This window comes from Eptatretus burgeri, chromosome 15 (assembly GCF_056783735.1).
Source record: "Eptatretus burgeri isolate ZD-2024b chromosome 15, Ebu_testis_v1, whole genome shotgun sequence".
Taxonomy (NCBI): domain Eukaryota; kingdom Metazoa; phylum Chordata; class Myxini; order Myxiniformes; family Myxinidae; genus Eptatretus; species Eptatretus burgeri.
In genome coordinates, this window is record NC_140975.1 from 11,481,701 (window position 1) to 11,500,780 (window position 19,080).

Genomic DNA, 19,080 nt, shown 5'->3' on the forward strand with positions numbered 1-19,080 from the left:
ATAAAGTGGAAATATTAGTAAGGAGTCTCAGGTTCTATTTGTTCGGGAATTCGTTCCCAAAGAGTGTGGAATATTCTGGACTTTGCTGGAAACATCCTTTGACAGCATCATAGTAACCCTCCCTCCCCCCACACCTCCAACAACAAAAACAGCATCCTTTAAAAGCCGTTTACAACAACTCGCCGTTTATACAAAACGAATGTTGGTGCTCGACACACTCACCCATATCCCAGATCACTGGATTCAAGATTGCTGAGATTTTGTTGTTTTTTTTCTTTGTCCTCCAAACAGATATTTCAATTCATGGTAAGTGCTCACCATGACACACACTGCCTATTTGCTTTCAAAACACCACATAGTCCAGAAAAGAAGCGTTTAAGCCTGTTATCCTGTATGCAGTCAAGAACGTTCACCATTTTTCATCACCTTTGAGACAGGTGTAACATTTTATAAAGGAGAACAACCCGTGTGTGCTGGGCTGTCATTGCTCGGGTACATTCCAATTGCTCGCTTTGTACAGCAAGTTTATCACCAAGAATGATGTCTCAAGTATCGTATAAAACCGTTGTTGTTGAATTTAGTTCAAATTATATCCCTTATAGTGCACACAGTAACGACGAAAGATAACTAACAATGATTACGTGGTGTGATGTCCTCTAATTAATGAGGTTTATGGTGCCGGCATCTTGTCCACCTGCTTCTTATCACGTCACTGTCAGTATGTAAAGGAAACATTCAGGGAACTCCAACATGAGGCTCAACGTATCTATAAGAGGACAAATGTCACTCATACCACTCCCCTCTACCCACTACATCCCCTGACACTCTCTCCCTCCCTTCCCTCATTCCTTCACTTCCATTCCGAGCTGCAGTGTTAGAGCCAGAGGATGCAATCCCATGAAAGCTTTCATCCAATGGAATCGCAAGATCCAAGATATATAATTGGAGGAAAACCTTCTCCATTGCTGGGAAACACCGTGATATGTCTTCGGAATACTACAGGGAATACTACACCAGCTTCGTTACACTACAGGAACGGATCTATATGATACGTTCCACAACGTCTTGTCACACCTCGTAAAAATTGTCGCATTGCCTTTGTGTGCAGAGTGTTAATCGGTTTCCTTTTCCTTTTTTTTCAGATTGAGTGAATATCACTGATGACCTTAAACAAGCAGTGAGACTTCCTTTTAATCTGATCACTCCATAAATAAATTAACAGGAAAATGTCCCCCAGAACAAGACGCAAAATGATTCTCTGTAAGGACAATGATGGAGCAAAACGGATCCACTGGACACTTGAGGCTTGCGTCATCTGATGTAAATTGTGTAACAAAGTAAAAGAGTACTGTAAATGTATCTGGTATAACTTGTAGAACCCTTCAGTGTTGTCTGCTATTATGATAAAGGGCAATGTCACCATTTTTACAAGGGGTGACAAGACTTTGTGTCCGCCCTGCACATAGCAGAGACAGTGTGCTAGCTGCCAGGCTTGCTGTAATATTTCACATCATATAGCACTGACAAATGCTGAACGACTCCATCACAATACCAGGCGAAGAGGGAAAACCCACGTTTTCGAGTACATCATATATTTTTGGATATGACCTTGGACCAGGATGGTGCAGCAAGGGCCCAGGAACCATTCACATATCATTGGTGCAGCAAGGAAGAGGAGCACGGGGTTCGCAGAAGCACCTGGGTGAGATATCCAAGAAAATAATTATCACTCTGAACTCAGTTTAGAGCACATCGAGCCCGTATTATAATATCAATAAATCACAACAGTTACATCGTTTCACCATAAGTTGTTGTCGTTGGTGGTGCTCCCTACATCCAGCACCGCACACCATGTTCTGCCACATATCTGCAGATTTAAAGGCCTCCCCACACTCAAAAAGAGGGAACAAAATTCATCTTCTCAAATGATCGGGTCCATAACTAGAAGGGCACTCGGTAGAGCGCATACCTCCGCCACGTAATGCCTGATCCACCAGAACATATCGGGACCAATACATTTTTGAAATATCATATTATACATCATTTTGGCCCTATCTCTCAATGGTGAAGAATCACTTAAAAAATAAAATAATTCTCGTATCCATATGTAGATTTTCACCAAAATCGAATCAATGCGTCCCTGCGACACATCCAACCTGTCCACCAAGTTTCGTCCGAATCCATCCACAACTTTTTTAGATATCGTGTTATGTATCGCTTTTGGCCCGATCTCTCAATTGTGAAGAATCACTGAGAGAATTATCCGATCCGGATCCAGATCTTCAGAAAAATTGAATCAATTTTTCCTTATCAAACACCCAACGTCTCCACCAAGTTTCGTCGGAATCCATCCACAACTTTTTTCGATATCGTGCTATATATCATTTTTGGCCCTATCTCTCAATGGTGAAGAATCACTTTAACAATTCTTGTCGTCGGATCCGGATCCGGATCTTCACCAAAATCTACTCAGTTCGTCCTTGTCACACACCAAACCTGTCCACAACTTTTTGAGATATCTTGTGCACAAACAGATAGCCAGAAAGGGGTGAAAACGCAACCGCCTTCACCTTTGTTGGGAGAGGTAACTAAAGGGTGAGCATTCAAAGGATGACCCAAATGGTGGCACCACAGGGCACTCAACCCCCTCCCCCCCTCTCCCCACATCTCCTTGTTTCCACATCTCCTGAAATCAGTTTAGCAAACCATAAACTTTTACAATGCACAAAGCGGGTAAACTGAGATAAAGAGATTGGGAGAAGGTAGAAAAGACGGGGTTCGAAGGGAGAAAAGGGAGGGTGGAGGAACTGGGGAGGACTGAGGAAGGGCGAGAAAAGGGAAAGGAATTTGTGATGAGAAGAGAGGAATAATAAAGTTCCCCCATCCAAAACCATGACCTTTTCTACCCCCAATAACGCACTCCCCAAGTTTCCAGTTTTTTTCCTTCCTGAGATTTCGCGGCTGTATCCATCTTGTCCACTCCGTGTGTCCTCCCCTACCCCTCATTGTTCCCCACATCCCTTATATCTCCAAGTGTCCCCCTATTTTGTCCCTCATCCTTACTGTTGGTCGTTTTCCGCACTCTCTTTCTCCTGTTCCTTTTGTCCTGTTAAGTCCTGATCCGTTCTGTGCTCCAGCTCCTCCATGAACCTCGACATTGTATCCAAAATAATAATAATAAGTATTTACATGAGCCACGCACTTTGGGTGGGGGAGGAAGGTGAAAAATGTCATCATTTTTGCATATGCAATATGTATACACCTGGTCGATTACAGTGCAATCCATGAAACATTCGTACAAAACAGAGGATTTCAACTTTAAATGATCCAAGAAGAGATTTTAGATTTTTAATGCTTGGAAGATCCCTCGATGCCAACAGTGGTGATCACTACTTTGGACAGCTGGCTGTCGACCTCTTTTCATCACTACATGGGTCAGTGATTTATTTCGAGGGAGCTTCACTTCTCACGTACGAACACCAAGAACCCTCTGCCACAGTCAATCATTTCGTTGCCAACTTCCTTGGCATGGAGACGACATTACAGAGATACTCGAAACCTCACCCGCTCTCGGCACACAATCTTCCAGGAGGTGCTGTTATACATAGCCGACTTCGGCGCGTCTGAGGATGGCCTGGGCCAAGGGATGAGGGACATAAAAGGACTAAGGTTCCTGGGCGACATGATAAAAGGAGCAGGACAGAGGAATCTTCGCTCTTGTCGAGGTGACATCGTTAACGTAATACCAAAAGTATTCCGACCCCACAACAGCCATCAGCATGGTAAGGATGAAGTGACCTGCATGGTGGTTGCACTCATTTGTTTTCCATGGAATCTACATACTGTATATTGTGTGTGTGTGTGTGTGTGTGTGTGTGTGTGTGTGTGTGTGTGTGTGTGTGTGTGTGTGTGTGTGTGTGTCATAATGCAATTATTCATTAGTTTTGATATTATCCCCTTTAAATCCCCCTTATTTACCCACTGAGAGCAAAGTGATGGTCTGGCCCAACTAACTGATGGAGTTTTGATTGAACTTGCCCAGGGTTTCATCATTCATTTATTTATTTTAAGTCGGTGGCTACAGCTTAATCTCTGAGATCTGGAGGACTACTGAAGGGGCCACCTGAAGGCCCCAGGTCTATCTGATGGTATCTAGAAGCTTGGTCAGGCAATGTCACCATATTATTTCTCTCACCAGTCCAGTTTTTAAGTGGTCCATCAAGTTGATATGTTTATTGTTAATTTAATGTGAAATGATTCCTGTCGGCTAATTCCTGACGATGGGTACTTTTTCAAGATGATTGCTCGATCCAAATTGTGGAATCTAAACAATGATTAAAAGAAGTACAAAGCAATGTGTATTCTGGATGTTCATGAGCAGGTAAGTCGAACGAGTAAAACAAAATATATATTTAATTACTTCCCGAATAGAGTGAAAGATGTGCATTGCTTGTCTGTACAATGATTCCAGAGTACGATGTGATCAACAAAGAGAACGTGGATGAAAATATTGATCTTAATACATCACGAGTGTATCCACAAGGTGCTAGTTGTAACTCTGAACTGTTTTTGTATCAACCATATATCGTTGTTTGTGCACAACAAGGTGCAGGTATCCATCCTTTCTCACTGTCGTCAGTGTCTGTGAACGTTGAATGCGATCAGGTGTTTCAAGGTAATGAGGCTTCATCCATAACGAGGTGATGTCGTTTCTTGCTCATTCTGTTTCACCGGAGTCTGAACCTGCACATTCGAGCTCCACAGGTGCAAGACATCCATTGTCTGTCTGACGTAGCCTTCTCACCTGTCCAAATATTGACTTTTATCACAGATTTTGACTCATCAACATCAACCTGACTGCTTCCTGGCATGACTGCACGATTTTCAGCATTTTCCAAATCGTGTTGAAAGACTTGTTTAAGCCAACTTACGTGTGGATTTCTCGCAGACGCTCTTTACACTCACGAGAGCGGATCTTCGGACCATTTGGTGTGATTTGCAGCAAAGACTGGAGGAGATAATTTTTCATTCGGCGAGAGATGTCACGGTACAGGGTTCTCAAGGTACAGGGTTCAGTTCCAACAATCGGATGCAGCTAGTTATGGTGAAAGGGTTTTCACATATATATCTTCATCGAAATTCTAATCATTTGCAAGAGTAAACAAGATGGCGTCGAGGCGGCTTTCATCCCGGTGGTATCGGTGGGCCATTGCCGAACACCAAGCACCAAATAATGTTTTCAGTGTAGGTACAAGTCCCGTCAGTATGGTTTGTAATCCGGGAAATTAGTTGAACCGCTTGATGGTTTGTGGAACTGTAAGTTCGTCCCTGGAATTGTGTTTGTGGTTCGTTTTTGAAATCGATCTAGTTTTGTGAGGATCAGTAAAGCGAAGAGATACCCATGAAGAACCCAGGCCAGAGTACAAATAGATTTTTTTTCCATCTGTTGACCTGTGATTATTCACCCAGCTGTAAGCTGCCGTTTGGTGCTGGCAGTAAAATTAAAAAGTGACATTGAACTAGACCCAGTTTTGGCAATATTCGACATCACGTGGTATGTCTACGCAGGGCGAACGTGTAACTCAAATAAATCAGACTAATTGTTTTAGTCTGTGGCTCGTGGAGGAGCTGCAGACACGAATCACACAGACATGCAAACAACACCGGACTTAACTTCAGACAAACAAAACCACTTATGTTGGGGGAAGTGACGTCATTATAACAGTGACACCATCTTTTATGACGACGTTGCTCTCGCAGCAACAGTTCTTCATTGTGCTCCTTACCTCGGATGTGGGTCTTCTTCACGACCTGAGACAGTGATACATCGCAAGAAGGCAGACAATTTAAAAGAGCGCTGTACCATATCATACCTGCAGTGTGGCATCTCTGTCAAAATTAACATTAAAATTTTTAATTGTTCAGAGCAGGTAGCTGTTAGAGCATAAGTAAATGCCGAAAATCCCCGCATGCTGCCTTCTACTGAACCCACCAACAAAAGCTTGTTGAAGTGCTGTTTTAATCTGCTTTGCTAATGGCTGTTTGTTCTAAGGTGTTCACGGTTGAATTCTGTATAATCAAATCTGAAACGACAGGAACTTGTGTTCTCAGGCTGCACGTCCTCTTCCATAGTGTGTGCCAAATGTCACTGGGACTCAAATTTGAACCCCATCGGTTGGAGGGTCGAGGCTCTCGGATTGAGCTCAATGTGCTTCTGTCGTGTTCCACAGTGTGTGCCAAATGCCACTGGGAAAATAGGTGTCGAGGTTAGAAGAGGAATCTTGGAAGAAGATTAATGTAAAGATATTAGATGGAGAAAATAAGATGAAGTTTATATATATTTTTTGTATACCTTGTCGAGGCTCGTATGAGAGCTAACACGCAACGCACAGCAAGGGGGTGGGGGGGCATGAAACAAGAGGGGCAGGAGTGGGAAAGACAAAACAGTGGGGAACAGAGACATTAGGAGATCTGTGGAAGTGAGAGGGATGGGGTGGGGAACATGGGGAATACAAGATGGACTTAACAGGGACTTTCAGGAAGGAAAGTAGGGAATTTGAAGGAGGTGGGTTTCGGGTGGATTAACGGGGGTAGAAAAGATCAAGGATTTGGATGGAAGGAGATAAGAGTTGGTGGTGAACAGCTGTTTTGAAGGCCTGGAGGGAAGAATGGGATTGAAGAGAGTAAGGGGGTTTACCCCAAAGGCGGAAAAGAGGAATGAAAGAGTGAAGGGTGAGCAGTGATTCGTGATTTTGGTAGTTTTACGAGAAGGGGGTTGCTGGCGGACGTTGAGCACCCTGCGGAAATATGGTGGGGACATATCACAGACAAAGCAGGGGGGCAGCGGGGGTGAGACCGGAGAGGAGACGGTAGAAGACAGAAAGACCAACGACCTGCCTGAGGTGAGAGAGTGAGGCCCAAAAACTCAGCCTCATTGTGGGAGATGCCAATGATCCTATTGGTCGGCCCATTGGCACGTGGTCGGCCCATTGGCCTCCTCCACTCACGAGACTCCCAAAAAATCAATGAAAATTTATTAAAAGCAGTACAAATTGGAATCGGTGAATAATTCAGATAGAATTTTGAAGTCTACCTCCTAAAGACTCTGAAAGACTCCCACAGACAAAATTATTGGCAGTCAAAGGATATAATCCATCCTGCACTCTGTTAGTTCAGCAATGTCATCAGACCTCAAGTCTTAAGTCTCAAATCTCAAGCAATGTTGTCAAGTACAAGCAAAAGATGGCCGGTTGACGATTGTCACAATGCAATCCCATCTCCGCTTACCTTGCCTTGCCTGATGTCAAACATGGAGGAACACTTACATCAGATCTTTAACCTAAATTTGCTGTTACAATTCACAATACCATCTCACAGCGGCACACAAAAACAGGACAATGTATACCTGTACATTTAAATCATAATAAAGGGATACAAGTCCTATATTCAACACAAACACAAATGGGAGTCTATACCTCAAATCTAATAACTCTCCCCAAAAAAGAAAAAAAAATCAAGAGCAAAGGTTTTGGACCATTTCCCCTTTTCATGGGGTTGATCGAATGATGGCATTACTGCATGAGGATCTATCCAAAGCATCAGTATCGTGGCAATCCCAAACTTCCATATTTTTCTTGACAGTTTCAATTCCTCTCTTTTTTGGATGTCTGCTCGGCTTTCTTCCTTCTACCACGAGCTTTATTCCATTATTTTTGGGCTTCATCTTCTGACCTTCATTGGACATGACCATACCATACTGACCAAGTCTTCTCTTCCCAAGTTCTTCTTCACTCACTAATATTCATTTTAATCTCGTCCTGATCTCGAAGCTTGCAATTCTTTCTTTCAGAGACAATCCATTCATTCATTGCATCATTCCCATCTGTGTTCTTTCCATTCTTTCTACGTATTCGATCCACATTGCCCATGCAAGTTTCACTTCTATACATCAATGCCGGTCCGATACAGGTTTCTTCGACTCGAATTTTTACAGGTAATGGAATGTTTCTGTGCTTTATGATTACCATCTCGTTGTCTCCACGTATTCGAGGTTCACTTTATTCTTGATCTAATGGATAATTCTGTTCCTTTCGATGCCTCCAACATGCCTCCAAGGTAACAGAAACCTTTGACCTCTTCTAAATTAAATTCTGAGCTCAGAAGAATATATTTTTGTTCTTCATTTTCTTCATGAAATGATTGATTGTGAAGAGAAAGTTGAAGAACATAAAGAAATGCTCAACCGAGTACATTTTCATAATTTATGGAAGAGGGTGTCTATGCTCGCTCTACTCTGTATGGGATTTTTGTGGGATAACGAGTGGGTATAAACCAGTATGCCTCATGTTGGCTTAATGGTTCAGGTGGCAGGCTTGGTATCTGAGGGTCCTGAGTTCAAATCCCGCTCGTCTATTGAATTAATACCATGGTGGGGTTGACTCAGCCTGTCATCCTTCTGAGGTCGGCAAAATGAGTACCAGCTTGCTGGGATGATTGAGCCATTTGAGTATCCAGTGTCGGAGTGTCGACCCCTTCAGCATTGTGCCCAATAGCCCATTAGACTGCTTCGGCAGCACCAATGCTCTGTACAGAGTATGGTCCTGATGGATGGATGGATGGATGGATGGAATGATTAATATGAAATGAACAATAATAAATGTATTGAGTAAAGGTCAATTGTAAAAAAAACTTTGTAATAACTGAATAGCTGAAATCTGTGTAAACAAGGTATTCTTGATACATAATTAGTATTAAATATGTACTTGTGGGATGAATAATTAAACTGAAAATACTAAATAAAATTTCGCAAAGTATACAAAATATCGATTGTTTATTTCCTCTCCACTTCTTCATTGTCTTTCCTTTTCCTAAACCCTTCCCCTTTCTTCATTCCCCATTATCCTCATCATCACTCCCTGTAACTCCTTCCTAAGCTCACATCATTTTCTCACCTCATCTTGTGTTTCAGTTCTAAAGTATTATGATATTAACAATGTATTCATTCACAAAGTGCTGTGTTGTGTGTGCTCTGAAAGATGATGTAACACCATTTGAAGTAAAACTTTCATGCTAATATGTAATTGCAGACTACGGCAGATGAAGCCGCTGCAGAGGTAAGACTACATTTACGTATTTTTTGGAATGCCATCATTGCCTTGTCCGAGAAGTATGGGACATCACGATTAACTCACATCACTTGCTTGTAGTTGAGAGGAGACATGTTCAAAAATAAAACCACCATCGACTAAAACAGGTACCCATCAATGACTTGAACCTTAAATGCTTTGTTGCTTTGTTGGGCAGCTTTTCTATTTGGTGGAGGTTTCATTTTTAAACGATGATTAACTGTTCAGTCGACCAGTCAAAGTCTATGAAGGGAAGGCTAATGTGGCAGGGTGCTTTCATTCGCTTGATACTATGTGCAATGGTGGCAGCTTAAACAAATGATTGATTATTTGTTAATTCAGAAATCTCGATGTTGTGAGAGCATAAAACTATTCATATTAATAAAATGTATTGATTCATGCAAGGTTCAATAATCAAACAAGAAAAAAGACAACATGCAGAGCAAGATACTTGCAAACCCCACCCCCCTTCTCCAACGGTTTCCATGGATACATCAAATTGTCTATTTCATTAAGATTAAAATTCACAATATTAATCAAAGTTCAGGTCAATCAGATGAAAATTGATGATTTTTCATATTGAAATTGATGATTTTAGAAGTTTGACCTTGAGATGACCTTTGACCTTTTGATCTCAAAAATTGTTGGTTTCCCATTTCAGTGACGCAATATGCAAATCTTGATCAAATCTCAAGTCAATCGGATGAAAAATGACGATTTCAGAAATTTGACCTCAAGATGACCTTTGATCTTTGATCTCAAAATCAATAGGCTTCTCAGTTGAGACTACCTCTACAACTTGGTAAAGTTTCATGACGATCGGTTTGGAATTGTGATCTCTTGGTGACAAACAGACAAACAGAATAACACGACTGACCAATATACTTGAAAAATCTTCGATTTTGCAACTAACAAGAAGAAGACGTTGTGCAGAGCACGATACTTGCAAAATCCATAAAACAAATTGAAACTCAAAAATAATTGGTGGTTTAATTTTATGACCGAATATGCAACTCCTCTTCAAATTTCAAGTGAATTGGATGAAAATTGACAATTTTAGATATTGGTTCTTTGTTGACCTTTTGGCTGATGTGGACCTCCAAAATAATTGGTGGTTTAATTCAGTAAACTGATATGAAAATGCTCTTCAAATTTCAAGTCAATCGGATGAAAATTGAGGAATTTAGAAATCTCACCAAAGTTGTTGACCTTTTGACCTCAAAACAATAGGCTTCTTCCTTATGACAAACTCTACCATGTGGTGAAGTTTCGTGAAGATCGGTTTAAAATTGTGACCACTAGGTGAGAAACACACAGACAGACAGACAGACAGACAGACAGACAGACGAACAAAATCGACTAACCGATATACTTGAAAAATCTTCGATTTTGCAAGTAATAAGTTGTACTCGTCTGCTGGAGATGCAACTATGATGTTTTGATAGCTCAGTGTTTTCCATGTGAAGCAAATAAAAATTTGGTTTCACATGCCAAAACGACAAATTAAAAGGAAAATGTTAAAAAAAATCTTTTTACGTCAATTGTACATCGGGTTCAAATACTCTGTATTGATAAAAGAACGGTGTTTGACTGTCTGTCTGTTTTCGTTTCATATCTCCTCTCTCAAGGCTTCACGCATCATTCGAAACTTTGTAGGCAAAATTGACAATCTTACAATTCTGCTTGTGGCATCAAAGGTACATCCAAGTCCATTCATTCGGTTCGGCCCAGTCAATAGTACACTTCTCTCAAAGCGTTCACCATATTTGATGATGTCATCGCGTTCTGGTGGGCGGGGCTTCTGGCACCATCATCAAAGAGCATGCGTCGTGTTGGCTTAATGGTTAGGGTGGTGGGCTTGGGATCTTTGGATCCTGAGTTCAAATCCCACTGGGATGTTGAATTAATACCAGGTGGGGTTGACTCTGCCCGTCATCCTTTTGAGGTCGGTAAAATGAGTGCCAGCTTGCTGCAAAACTGTGTCGGAGTGGCGACCTATCCAGGATTGTGCCCAATAGCCAAGGAGACTGCTTTGGCAGCACCAACGCTCTGCACATAGTATGGTCCCCATGGATGGATGGACCATAGAGTGTTGTTATTGTTGTTGTTGTTGTTGTTGTTACTCCCATGGTTAATGTTGCAGCTACTGCTGCCACTGCTGCTTGACTCTCCCATCTTATCAAATCCCGTACATCCAGTCACCCATCCTTAACGGGTGTATCAGCTCAGTATGCAGTGCATCTGGCATCAGTACCCAGCACACGTGAAGTGAAAAGCGGGGTTACGGAAATTGGATCATGTCCGTTTGTCCGTCTGTCTGTCTAACTGACTGACTGTCCACCAACGTCAGTTTATGATTGAGGAACAACTTAATTTCAATTGAACGTTATATTTTGAACACAAATCTGAACATTAATTGGAAAACGAACCCTCCGTTTAGCATATACTTCGTCTCTGAATTTGTCCCGATCGCACATGCACAGAGAGGAGTGAGATAAATATTTTGCTCTGACTGCCTGTCTGGCAGTAAAACAAAATTGAAAATCATTCCAAAGAGAAAACTTACTGTTTTTAATAACGTCATAAAGGACACAACAGGCATGAAGAGCTGATGGAATGTATTAGATAGAGTGGTGTAAGAGACACTGTGTCAATGGTGGTAAATTTCAAACTTAATGTTTTATACGACTTTTACAATCTTTATGTTATTTAATTTGAATTATATAATTGAACACTGCAGAACACAAATGGCCTTCTTTGCACTTCCATGAACCTCCAGTTTTTCATTACTTGGACATGTTAAATAAGTTGTTGTTTAAGGGTGGCGTACAAGACTGCTTCAATCATACTAAACTTTCGGAATTTTTTTAAAATGATCTTTAAAATCATTATTTTATTTTAAATAAAGAATATACACAAACACTGCATGGGGTAACGTGTTCTATGACCTCTCTAGTTCTGTCATGAGAATGTTGCTGTTATTATCCCCACGCTTTCTGAAAAAAACGGGGGATATTGAATTTGGCTCCGTATGTCAATGTGTCTGTCTGTCCGTCCGCAACGCTATCTCCTTATAAACGGTTGGGCAGAAATTAATCAAACTTGGTAGATATGATCACCACATGGCAATAACGTGCAAGAGCAGTGTCATTTTTGTGCCCGTCTTGTGTGGTGGGGTCAAAAGGTCAAACACTGACAAATGCGATTTTTAAAAAGCATTTTAAAGACTCCGGATTTCACCGTCTGTCCCTCTACCTGCATGGTGTGCTCTTTTTGCTGGGATATCATTAAGGCGTTATGTCTGTCGCTAGGTTTGGCCTCTCTGGACATGCACGTCATCCCGACGTCCAGCATTCAACCCATCCTGTGTTAATTTATTTCTTAGAAGTTATTCTTTGTTTGCGATGGGTGCTTGGGGGGATGAAATGAGCATCAACCGCGATAATTGGGGGGTGGGATGAGTGTTATGTTTGACTATGGTGTTTGTCGCTCCGAGGGCAGAACGCTCCTGAGTTGCCCTGGGGGCCGCGTGTTTTGTATGTTCACTTTGCTGTCTTGATAAAAGTTCTCCTGCATGGGGGTTGAGTCAGAGTTCAGTGTGGTGATTATATTGGTGTATACAGTCTCCTCCGCCTCAGGCACAGTCTCAGGATCCTCAATGGAAGACCCTGATGATAAGGCAGGAGAACTGGCAACCGAGATGGGATGAAATTTTTTTCACCATTTGCATGCTAGGCGAGAAGTGAATGGTGTTGCACATATTGTCTTTTTTCCTGGGACTATCGCGTTGTGATAAAATGAGTCCTTCATCTCGATGTTCTTATGAAATAAATGAAAATACATCACAAAATCTTCGGTAAATGATACCGCACAACTTTTTCCATTCTCGAATGTGCCAATATATCGACAGTTTGAAAAACGTAGTATCGTGTTGACGATATTTTTTCAATACCTTCAAAAAAAGAAAACTGGGGAAGAAGCAGAAATTGAACAAAAACAATAATTTATCGTTAAATAAATGGGGAAGAGGGTGAGGGAGTGGGGGGGACTGATAACCTGGAAACTTGGAAAGAGGTGGGCTTGGGGAAGACTTGGGGGACTGGTGGGCCTGGGCTTGGGGAGGACTTGGGGGACTGGTGGGCCTTGGCTTGGGGAGGACTTGGGGGACTGGTGTGCCTGAGCTTGGGGAGGACTTGGGGGACAGGTGGGCCTAGGCTTGGGGAGGACTCGCTGAACCCCGGACTTGGGGGACTTTGGGCAGTTACAGTGGAGTCTTCTCTGACTTAGACTGCTCTCATCTTCTGCTTCTCTCTGCTCAACCAAGCATCATTTCCTCTCAATCTCTCAATGTCTTTCTGTTCTCTGTCCATGCTTTGGCCATCTCAAATAAGTGAATTCACCCTCTCAATAAGAGTTGATCTCTCAAGAAGGCTTTTCCAGTTCAAAACAATCCAGGGTCCAAACTGGCATCAAAGATGTAGTCCTTCTCTCCCTATTTCTAGATTGTTGCCCAGGCTATCACCACATAATGCGTATACCGTTGGAAACCTAGTTGCATGAGCCCCGAGGAGAGTGGGTTGAAAGGGGGTCAGATACACTCATGTGTCAGTGAGTTGGAACAATAGGAGTAATATAACAGAACCTCAATTAAACTTTGAAAACCGTATTGGGGAATATAACAACAACCGAACTACAATTAGAGGCTGTGTGTCTCTCCTTCATCTTCCTTTGAGTTACAGGCCTAAAAAGATCTCTTAGAACAAAGACACGAGAACAAAACAACACAACATAGTCCTCGAAGTGTGATCCTATAAAGAAAAAATAATGTCACGGAAACTTTGAGTCCTGGGAGGATTCTGTTCCAGCTTCTGAAACCCACAAATAGCGATGACAACAAACAATACATTATTTAAAAGACAAATAAATGAATAACAACACAAACTAGGGTGATTAAATAATGCACAACTGCAGCAACGATTACAAGTTTCATCACGTGGAAAATAAGTTACAAAAAGTATTAAAAAGGTAAGGGAATCAGTACAAGGCAAGACAACTCTGTTCATAATTTAAATTAGAGTTGTTCGTCATTCACACACTATTGACATCGCATGAAATGAGACATCAAATATGTTTGTTTCATCCCATAAACATGAAATAGAACTAACATACCTCAGTCATGAATATCATTTGCTTTCAGCAAGGAACAGAGGCTCAGGCAGATGCTCGTTCACACCTGTCAGAAGAACAGATTGCAGGTAAGGTTGAGTTGCGTGTGTGCACACACAAACACACAAAAACACCTTTAATCTGGATTAGACATATGTCCAAGAATCCAGTCGAAATTTACTGGTTTCATTTTCCAGCTCACTCATTATTTTTCAATGCTTCTTGGAAGCAATCTATAATAATAAATGTCAGGGTATATCAGTGTGTGTGTGTGTGTGTGTGTGTGTGTGTGTGTGTGTGTGTGTGTGTGTGTGTGTGTGTGTGTGTGTGTGTGTGTGTGTGTCCTCCATAACTCCAAAACCATGAAACCTAGCAGCCTGAAACTGCATGCATACTAAGGGAACTCCAAGGGAGTGCATGAGTGAAAATTGGGTGTTTGAGTTAATTAAAACACCCCTTTTGAAGATAATTAACAGCCTTATATAGTTATCCTTTATCAAGGCATTATCCTTGGGCACCTCGATGTTCCTTGCTGGGGTCTAAATTCACCATTTTTTTGGCCTGCACAACAATGCCTTGACTTGGCGCAGGCCACAACGGTTTCTTCATGATAAAGTTATTTTTTCACTTTCCTCATTCATATCATTGAATACCTGAGCATCATACCTACAAATTGCTGGATATGTAACAATGCATATAAACGCCCAGAGATGCCAATGTTTGTGGCTTTATTTCATTTACGCAAACGCGATAACCTCGAGAATCTCTTAATCTGAACTGAATTTCAAAATTTAAACTTTTTAATTGTCAGTAGCAGTTCCGACTGCTAAAAAAAATAAGAATAATAAAAAAACTATTCGGAGGACATTCTTCCAGGCATCTCTGGGAGGTGTTTAATATGACCGTCTGGCGATCGCTAATCGCTTGCCAAGCCAGCCATTCCTTAGCAACCATTTTGGCTGAGTGCTTGCTTGAGTGCTTAAGCCACTTGGCAAGTGCTCTGTTGGGTGTGTTTTATTGCCCTTCCCTTACCCTCACACTGCCTTCCCTTCCCCGCCCCTCACGCTGCTTTCCCTTCCCTTCCCCTCAGGCCCTCACGCTGCCTTCCCTTTGCATCATGGTGCCTTCCATCATCCTCCCCTCATGCTTTCCTCCTCTCAAACCCCCTCTCCTCTCCACCCCCTCCTCTCTCTCCCCCCTCTCTCGCCCCTCTCTCTCCCTCTTCCTCTCTCTTTCTCCTCCGCCCCCCCTTAATATTCCCATCAGCGACGCAACAGGTTGTACTTGCTCATATTATAATAATGGAAAGCACAGTGTCCTTTTCTCTGTAAATTTAGCAATGATCATAAATGTATCAATCAAACTATTGATAGTGGAATAACCCATGGTTTCATAAAATGTATGCCAGTTATTCAATAATTTTAAGGTCTGAGACTCAGTCAGGATTTGAACAAGCAGTGCAGGATTTGACTGGGTCTGCTTCTACTCATTCATGGCAACCTCTTTTGACGTTCACCCATGGAAGGCAAACTCTCCGTGAAAGCAGGTGTGACCGATTGGATTTGAGAGCTTTGCCTTCAGGTACGTCAGCAGAAGAAGCCTTGGAAATAACTACACAAAAAACAGACCTGAGTCTCTGAGGCCTCAATCTGTCCTACACATTTTAAATTATCATTCTGGTGCTGCATGATGATGTTCAAAAGCTGCCAGATGTGGAAAAACCATTAAGTTGGGTGTTGTATGCTTTTGCACCACTTTCTTTCTCTTTAGGTATGAAATAATTATATTTCCCTTCATTTCGAATTTTTTGAGATAAACGATGAGGACCCAGCAAAGGAAAACTGCTGATTGTTTTACCAATTTGTTTCAGAGTTCAAGGCAGCCTTTGACCTCTTTGATGAAGATGGAGGAGGGGACATCAGCACCAAAGAACTGGGGAAGGTCATGAGGTTGCTGGGCCAGGAGCCCACAAAAGAAGAGTTGGATGCTATCATTGAAGAGGTCGATGAGGATGGTGGGTTGCAAAGATTGTTATGATGTCTAATATGTGTCATCAACTTCCATGTTGATGACATATATTGAAAAAGTGTTCAGAAGGTTGAGATCAGTGGACTTAAAAAAACAAAAACATAATATACAAAGTCTGAGAAAAGTTTCCCCCCAAAGCATTGTGGATACAAAATCCAGGCTCATGGAAGAGCAACCGGCGATGTGATCACACTTTGGGCAGTGGAACAACAGTTGGGTACAAATAAGGGAAAGAACGAACAGGAAAAGAGGAGGGGAGAAAACAGCAGCCTGCAGGAAAGAGGTTTGGGCTAAGTAGTGTTAATTAATGGGGGTGTATAACATTGTGAGTAAGATGGGAAAGTTTAAAATAAGTGAAAGAGATGTTTCAAAAATTAAAAACTGCAATAAATAAGAAAGGTTTACACACTGACGTAAATAAAACGAAGGTTACGGCGAGTGAAGAAGAAAGAGAAAGGAAAGAAAGTTGACAATGGCCTTGTTCAACATGCGGAAAGGGAGTTGCGTGGAATTCAATTCAACGTCGGCCATGTTATAGAGAGGACTACAACAGGTGCGGTGGTAACACTGGAAACTTGGTAACAAATGCAGGGATTTTCCCATGTCAAAGATGTGAAGATCAATCATTTAAAGAAAAAGATAAAGAACAAAAATAAATTCTCCTGAGCTTAGAATTTAATTTAGAACATGTCAAAGGTTTCTGTTACATTGGAGGAATGTTCGAGGCATTAGGAAGAACAGATTTAGCCATAGGATCAAGAATAAAGTGAACATGGAGACAGCGAGATGGTATCATGAAGCACAGAAACATTCCATTACCTGTGAAAGTTCAAGTTGATAAAACCTGTACCAGACCGGTATTGATGTGTGGAAGTCAAATGTGGGTAATGCGGATCGAATATGTTGAAAGAATGGAAAGAACAGTCAGAGATGGGAATGTTATGATGGACGAATGGATCGTCTCTGAAATAAATAATTCCAAGTTCAGAAATCAGGAGGAGATTAAAATCAATACTAGTGAAAAAGGACTTAGGAAGAGAGAGGACTTTGTTGGTATGGTCATGTACAATGAAGGTCAGAATATGAAGCTATAAGGAAAGCAATAAAACTCATGGGAGAAGGAAGGAAACAAAGAGGGCATTCTTATAAGAGATGGATTGAAACTGTCAAGAAAGATCTTGAAGTGTTTGGATTGGCACAACACTGATGCTTTGGACAGATCATTACAGAGTAATGCCATCATTCGACCAACCCCCTGAAAAGGTGGAAAATTGTCAAAAACGTTTGCTGTTGTTGATGGGGGTGCACTGTTTGCTGGAGGACCTGACTGGATGAATATGATTGAACAGTCTCTGGAAGGCAGTTGCACAAACTGCAGAAAAGAGTGGTGTCTGAAAATCTTGGATTTTGAGGATTAACCAGGAATAGCTTAGGGCCCTATCACACCTTGACGTTTTAGCCAGCGTATGGCAACGTATCAAAATGTATGTAAAACACTAGCGTACGCTGAACTATTGATGTTTTTTTTCAGTTTTGGGCGTATTCATAACGAGTTGGACGTATGCATAACATATTAGTGACGTACACAGAACGTTTCGATAAGTTATACCAACGAATGCTTAGCGTGTTGTCGGCGTTCACAACGTATGCCCAATGATAGTCTAAGGTATGCATAGCGCGGCAGCGTATTGCCGACGTGGCGTAGCCTATTAATAGGCTGCCGCTCAACGATTTAAATTGCTGCCGCTCGACGATTTAAATGGATGCTGCCGCTCGACGATTTTAATCATAACCAAGTCGTCGAACGTCGAATTCGAAGTCGAAGTGTCAACATCATCATCATGCTGAAGAAAACTTCGAAGAATGCTGCCAAGAAGTCTCCCGGCCGTGGCCGTGGACGCAAGGAGGATCCATCATCATCCACACCCTCCCCATCACGCTTACCTACTACTACTGACATGGACCGACTACTACTACTACGGCTTCTACTGCTACTACTACTACTACTACTACTGACACGCTCACCTACTACTACTACTACTACTACTACTACTACTACTACTGATACTACTGACATGGACATCTACTCACCATGGAGTCTGAAACACTGACGGGTTCCTCTTGTGAAACCCATTTTTACATACCAATTCCCCTAAACGCTGCCAATACACCATTATACGGTAGCTGTAAGTTAGAAACATGTTCAGTAAGTTCCGTGGTCGTCCGGAAGACGTCAATCAAATACGTCTACATACGTCAATATGCGTTGGAGATACGTTACACATAGGTTCAAAGCACGTTACTCATAGGTTAGAAATAAGTTTCGGGTATGCTAAACATTACCTCGATGTGTTTCGACTTATGAGTAACTTACAAGTAACGTGTTTTGACGTGTGTCAACGATCGCATAGCGTGCCTACAACTTATAGCCAGCGTATGCGGAATGTGTGAGTCACACGCTGGCATACATCGAAAAATTTTGAGCATGCTTAAAATTTGTCGACGAGCTCGGCGTACTACGATGTATGCCAGTGTGCTTCAGCGTGCTCTTAACGTATACCAAACTTACCCATAACGTATTCGACGTATGCCAGCGTTTTAGACAAATTTTTCATACGTCGGCATACGCTGGCTAAAACGTCAAGGTGTGACAGGGCCTTTACAAGAAGAATATGAGGTGGGGGGTCAGTGGGTTGAGATAGCAGAGGGAGCTAGACCAGAGAAGAGGTGGAAATAAAGTCAGTCAGAAACCTGTCTGCAA

The 19,080-nt window shown here is 41.9% G+C and overlaps 1 protein-coding gene across 1 annotated transcript in view; it reads left to right on the forward strand.

The window, feature by feature from the left end:
* Positions 1-3,651: 3,651 nt before the first annotated feature.
* LOC147011507 (troponin C, skeletal muscle-like) overlaps positions 3,652-19,080 on the forward strand; it is a 33,161-nt gene continuing 17,732 nt past the window's right edge. Inside the window, exons 1-4 of the mRNA XM_085858386.1 lie at positions 3,652-3,782; positions 9,087-9,113; positions 14,323-14,380; positions 16,162-16,305. Coding sequence (XP_085714512.1) covers positions 3,780-3,782; positions 9,087-9,113; positions 14,323-14,380; positions 16,162-16,305 — 232 coding nt within the window. The 5' untranslated portion in view covers positions 3,652-3,779. The remainder of the gene's footprint in view (positions 3,783-9,086; positions 9,114-14,322; positions 14,381-16,161; positions 16,306-19,080) is intronic.